Source organism: Ornithodoros turicata, unplaced genomic scaffold (assembly GCF_037126465.1).
Source record: "Ornithodoros turicata isolate Travis unplaced genomic scaffold, ASM3712646v1 Chromosome104, whole genome shotgun sequence".
NCBI lineage: Eukaryota > Metazoa > Arthropoda > Arachnida > Ixodida > Argasidae > Ornithodoros > Ornithodoros turicata.
This window is the reverse complement of record NW_026999293.1, coordinates 202,736-208,478: the sequence shown is the minus strand read 5'-3', so window position 1 is coordinate 208,478 and position 5,743 is coordinate 202,736. Positions and strand designations below refer to the sequence as shown.

At 53.1% G+C, this 5,743-nt stretch overlaps 2 protein-coding genes across 2 annotated transcripts; both read left to right on the top strand.

Annotated features, from left to right (window-relative positions):
* Positions 1–561: 561 nt before the first annotated feature.
* On the top strand, positions 562–5,340 carry LOC135371343 (uncharacterized). Its single transcript, XM_064605407.1, has 3 exons — positions 562–667; positions 1,122–2,132; positions 5,231–5,340. Exons 2-3 carry the CDS (start codon positions 1,127–1,129, stop codon positions 5,281–5,283), a joined length of 1,059 nt encoding a protein of 352 aa, XP_064461477.1. The 5' UTR covers positions 562–667; positions 1,122–1,126; the 3' UTR covers positions 5,284–5,340.
* On the top strand, positions 2,213–4,994 carry LOC135371344 (uncharacterized). Its single transcript, XM_064605408.1, has 3 exons — positions 2,213–2,228; positions 2,335–3,751; positions 3,793–4,994. The coding sequence occupies exons 1-3, from the start codon at positions 2,213–2,215 to the stop codon at positions 4,982–4,984; spliced, it is 2,625 nt and encodes an 874-aa protein (XP_064461478.1). The 3' UTR covers positions 4,985–4,994.
* Positions 5,341–5,743: the final 403 nt, after the last annotated feature.

Genomic DNA, 5,743 nt, shown 5'->3' with positions numbered 1-5,743 from the left:
CGCCTGAGAACGATAAGATTGGTGTCTTTATAACTTATTTTGAAGAATTTAATTTCCGATAACATTAAAATGGCGTTAATTTTTATACACGCCACAAAACAAAAACGTGTTGATCACCTAAGTTATTTTAATTGAATTGGTTCTTGGACGTTGGACGCAGCTAAAAGTCAAGCTTGGGTTCTTTAATATGTGTGCTATAAATAAGGATCTTATTAACCTGGAACAATGTTTCCATATTTTACGGCATTCAGAGTTCTGACGGCATTTTACAGTTAACGCCATCCAACACCGTCGGCAGCAGCATTTCGCATCTCTATGCCGGGCCCTCAGTTGCGAAAAGTTTGAATGAAAATGGGAAACAAAGCGCAATGTTTTGATGCATTTATACTTCTGCATATGTCGTCACTTACTATCAGGGTTTACAACTGCTTTTTCCTTCTTTTCGTCAGACAGATGTCAACTTTAAAGCAAAGTTTGCGCGTGCGACCCTAGATGGCGCTGCTCCCCCTTGTCTATATAAGTTCTGACTACCCTGCTTCTCTCGTCTTTCCTTTTTGACTCGAACAGTTGTCAACGTTATCTTACTCCATCGCCTTTTTCTGTTCGCTTCTGGATCGCATATCTACTAATTTCTTATTCTTTTTTTTGTGGGCTAGCCGCAACTCAGGTAAGTTGCTTGATTGTGTGGGTGATTTACTTCTGAAGTTTTTTTTTGGTAGGGTTAAGCTTCCCCGGGAGTCGCTTCCGGGTAGCTTTGTGTTTTCATTAACCACTTTCGGTTCCCACCGTGGCTTCCGAACACTTGTAGCTTCCACAATTGTTGCTTCCTCTGTGACCGCTTCCCCGGCGCTGCCACAGGAGCTACCTCTGAGGTTGCGCTGCCACATTTTGGCCACTTTGGGCCGCGTTTTCGTTTTGGGCCGGATGGCCATGCTTGGGCTGGATAGCCACGTTTGGGCCGGATGGCCATGCTTGGGCTGGATAGCCATTTTCTGAGCGATACCCCTCCCCACTCGGGGTGAAACATTAACCTTGTCGGGATGACAGGGGTATTCGTTCTTCGTAGTCTGCGTACCCGTACTGCTAGGATTAGCTAGACGTTTTGTTTTGTTTTTATGCAGAGACCATGGCTGCACCTTCAGGAACAGAACCTGACCTGAGGGCTATGGTGGAGTCCCTCACGGAGACAGTGGCCTGCCTGGTCCAGCGCTTACCTCCCCTGCCGGCGCAGGAACTGGACGTTGAGTCTGACATATATGTGGCAGACAGGGAGGAAGATCTTCCCCCCCCAATCATCTCACCTCATTCCCCCCACGATCCCGAGGTGGCGGGTGAGGGTTCCATGTCAGCAGTGGATGACTGGCTAACTGGCTTCGCAGGGGTGGGGCACCGGGAGGTGTCCCCAGCCATCATTGGCTTCGTCCGGGGCCACTGGGGTCCTGACGGGAGGTCCGAACGGTGCCGCAAGGCCCTTGCGGACTTCCCCCGTTTGAAGCTCCCGTTCCTGGTGGTTCCGGATTTGAATCCGGAAATGAAGGTACTAGCACTAGAGGCAGCCCGTCAGCGGCGACGCCCAGGCGACAGTGAACCAGATTGTGGGAGCCTGAGCCAACGGGATCAAGCCTTGCGGGATGGCCAAGCTGCCATCGTCTCCGCGGTGAGCCCCTTGGTGGCTCTCTTGGAGCATTGTTCCGAGGAGCCATCTACAGCGCCAGGGGACCCACCTTCTGGAACGCCGCACGGTCCGGGGCGAGTGGATCGACGCGTGGTCGCCGACCACTTAGCGGCTGCCCTGTCACACTTGGGGCGGCTTTTCACCTCTCTCGGTAATGAACGCCGAGAGAGTGTGCTGAACAGGGTAGCCCCGGACCTGCGGTCCCTAGTTACCAGGGACCATCTCGACGAGGAGGGTGCTGCCCAACTATTTGGGCAGCAGTTCCTCGAGCAGATTCGAATGCGAAACGAGACATACAAGGTCCTCAGGGAAGCCCGACAGGGCACACAGAGGGGCCCGCCCGAGGAACCTGCTGTGAAACGAAGCCGCCCGGGGTCCAGCGGCACCTTCCGCCAGCCCTTTCCAGGCCGGCCCTTCCCAGGTGGACCTCAGGGAAGGGCATTTCGAGGCCCACGGGGTAAGTCTCCTTTCCTCCTCTCCTCCAGCAGGCCGACTGGCCCGCTGTCTCCCGGTGTGGAAACTGCTCACAGGGGATGCATGGGTTCTTCAAACCGTAAGGGGATATCACCTCGAATTCTCCCACCCACCCTCCCTCGCGGGTTCCACGCTTCTAACGCGCTCGAGGCTATACCCAAACCCTTCCGCTATTCCGGTGATAGAGGAGCTGCAGCTCAAGGGAGCTATATCCCCCATCCCTCTGCACACAGCACGGTTTCTGTCCCCTTTCTTTCTTGTTCCAAAGAAGGACCGGCAGTTGAGGCCAGTCCTGAATCTCAAGCAGCTCAACCTGTTCATTCACCACGAACATTTCAAGATGGAGGGCTGGGACACCGTGAAGGATCTGTTACTTCAGGGAGATTATCTGGTTCGCATCGACCTGAAGGATGCCTACTTGTCAGTTCCTATAGCCAAGCGGGACAGACCTTGGCTCTGCTTCCTGCATCAGGGGAGGTGTTACCAATGGAACGTTCTCCCTTTTGGCCTCTGCTCGGCACCGCGGGTGTTCACCAAGATTATGAAACCTATAGTTGCCCATCTAAGGTCTCAGGGGATTCGGCTGGTAATATTCTTAGACGACATCCTCCTCATGGACCAATCACCTGGTCGTTTGAGGTCCTCCATGCAGACAGTCGTAAATCTGTTACATTCTCTGGGCTTTGTGATAAATCAGACAAAATCTCATCTCACCCCAACTCGGACTCTCACCTTCTTGGGATTCGAGATCATGACGGTACCATTGGCACTCTGCCTCCCCGTCGACAAGAGGTTAGCAATCAAACAGGAGATAGATTCCATACTCGGAGAGAGCATAGGTGTGAGGGCCCTAGCGAGCCTGATAGGTCGTCTGAATGCTACTTCTTTGGCCGTTCTGGCAGCTCCCCTACATCTCAGGTCGCTCCAGTCTCTCTTGCATCAGGCTTTACAGATAGGCTCTTACGAGACCACAGTTACACTCTCCTCAGCAGCCAGGGAGGATTTGGGGTGGTGGCGCACGGTCCTCCTGTCCCACCCCAGGCGCAGCTTGCACGAGAGTTCAGCCCTTCAGACCATTCAAACAGACAGTTCTCTGCAAGGTTGGGGCGCTCACTCTCAGGGTCTCGTAGTTGGTCAGCAGTGGACCAACGAGCTAGCCCAGCTCCATATAAACGAGTTGGAGCTGAGAGCAGCATTCTTGGGGCTCCAGGCTCTTGGGAGGCCATCCGACCAGGGCTGCATCCTACTGCAGCTCGACAACAGGGCAGCAGTGGCTGCTATCAATCGCATGGGGAGCACTCGCTCCAGCAGTCTCAACAAAGTAGCCCTTCAGCTGTGGTCGTGGTGCCTGAAGCGAGGCCTAACGGTGCGTGCTCAACATATTCCCGGACGATTGAATGCGGTGGCAGACAGGGCCTCTCGTGTCCACTTCGACAACAGCAGTTGGAAACTTCATGTTCCCACGTTTCAGAAGATCGACAGCCTCTGGGGTCCTATCAAGGTGGATCTCTTCGCCGATCTGTCGAACCATCAAGTCCCACATTATTTCAGCTGGAAACCGGACCCAGGAGCAGCAGAGGTGGATGCTTTCACCCAGATCTGGTCAGGACCGGGTCTTTATGCATTTCCCCCCTTCAACCTAGTGAATCGATGTCTCCGGAAAATGTGCGAGACAGGCGGGGACCTCATCTTGGTAGCCCCGACCTGGCCGTCGCAGCCATGGTACCCCTCTCTGTTGCGTCTGGCTTGCGAAGAACCTCGACTCATCCAACCCCTCCAGGATCTTCTCCGCAATCCGCAAGGTGTATTTCACCCATTGGTAGGCCACAGCCTTCGCCTAGCTGTGTGGAAGCTGACCAGCGACCCCCTTCGCATTCGAGCCTTTCGGGAGAGGCTGCAGGGCTTATCTCCGCGTCTTGGCGCAGAGGCACCCGGCTCGCCTACAATTCCTGCTGGCGAAGGTGGGATAGCTGGTGCAGTGCACGGTTGCTTGATCCCTTTTCTCCCCCTTTGAATACAGTCTTGAACTTCCTCGCGTACCTGCACTACCAGGAACATTTATCATACAGGACCATTAATAGCTATCGGTCAGCCCTTTCCCAAACTATTGGTGTTTGCGAGGGCCATCCTTTGGGAGAACACCCAGCGGTCACCCGGCTCCTGAAAGGAGTGTTTAACTTGAACCCCCCTCGTCCTCGTTACTCTGACATGTGGCCGGTGGAGTCAGTTACTTCCTTCATTTCTTCCTTAGGGGAAAATGATTCCCTACCTCTGCGCCTGCTATCGTACAAGCTGGTTATGCTTCTGGCTCTGGCTACTGCAGGGCGCTCAGCCGATCTCTGTTTGCTGTCCATGGATGGCATTAAGCGTCAGCCGACTGGCTGGGAACTGCGGCTTGACGGCTTACGGAAAACATCACGGCCCTCTAAACCCTGGCCATCCCTGTTCGTCCCGGCTCTGCTTCAGGAGCCCTCCCTCTGCCCAATTCTGTGCCTACAAGCCTATCTAACACGTACACTCACCCTCCGTACTGGATGTTCCCGACTCCTCTTGACTACTCAGAAACCCCACAGACCTGCCTCTCGGGACACAATCGCCAATTGGCTGAAGCGCATGTTACAGTCAGCGGGCATTGACATATCCCGCTTCAAAGCGCACTCCACAAGGGGTGCAGCCACTTCCAGGGCGCTGGAAAAGGGGGTCCCTATCTCTGAAATTCTCGCGGTGGCTGACTGGTCGTCCGACACCACTTTTAACCGTTTCTACAGACGAGATTTGGTCTCTAGAGCAAATTTCGGCACGCAAGTTTTGTCCCGGGTGTGCACGCAGCTTTGAACAAGCAGTTGTAAACCCTGATAGTAAGTGACGACATATGCAGAAGTATAATTACCAGTTCTAACGAACGGTACTTACCTGAAGTTAGAGCTGGAATTATACGATGTATAGGGAGACACTTACTATCAGGGGTTCGTCCCGCCCGGGGTTTGACCAATCCCCACCCTTGCAAGGGGTTCTGCTGGCTTGCTAGGTGCATATAATTAGCAGCTCATGCCCTTTTTCTCCCTTGCCTTTCATGTACAGGTCGGGGTCGAAGCCCAACAAGCCACCAGACCACTACGTTCTACGCTGGTTGACGATCACCAAAACTTGATGACAGTTGTGTGATGAATAAAGTTTGCGTACACACCCTCTCTTATTGTGCCTGTGTTGTCTTGGGCACTGCCCTCACATTTCGGAAAGACGAGAGAAGCAGGGTAGTCAGAACTTATATAGACAAGGGGGAGCAGCGCCATCTAGGGTCGCACGCGCAAACTTTGCTTTAAAGTTGACATCTGTCTGACGAAAAGAAGGAAAAAGCAGTTGTAAACCCTGATAGTAAGTGTCTCCCTATACATCGTATAATTCCAGCTCTAACTTCAGGTAAGTACCGTTCGTTAGAACTGGTAATTAAAAGGTAGGCTGTGAATGTGACACGGTGAATATCGGAGCGAAAAGTTGACTTTCTACTGATTGAAACCCTAGAGACTGGTTGAGTTTGTTGTCGTGTGCAAATGAAGCGCGAAAAAACGAAACACTCTAACGGGCTCAGACGCG

Bases quoted from the DNA above. Each gene is read 5' to 3' on its own strand.
- LOC135371343 (XM_064605407.1), top strand. From the start codon at position 1,127: ATGGCTGCACCTTCAGGAACAGAACCTGACCTGAGGGCTATGGTGGAG. The intron at 2,133-5,230 runs GTAAGTCTCCTT...TTTCATGTACAG, and splicing joins GGCATTTCGAGGCCCACGGG to GTCGGGGTCGAAGCCCAACA.
- LOC135371344 (XM_064605408.1), top strand. The intron at 3,752-3,792 runs GTCAGGACCGGG...CCTTCAACCTAG, and splicing joins GATGCTTTCACCCAGATCTG to TGAATCGATGTCTCCGGAAA.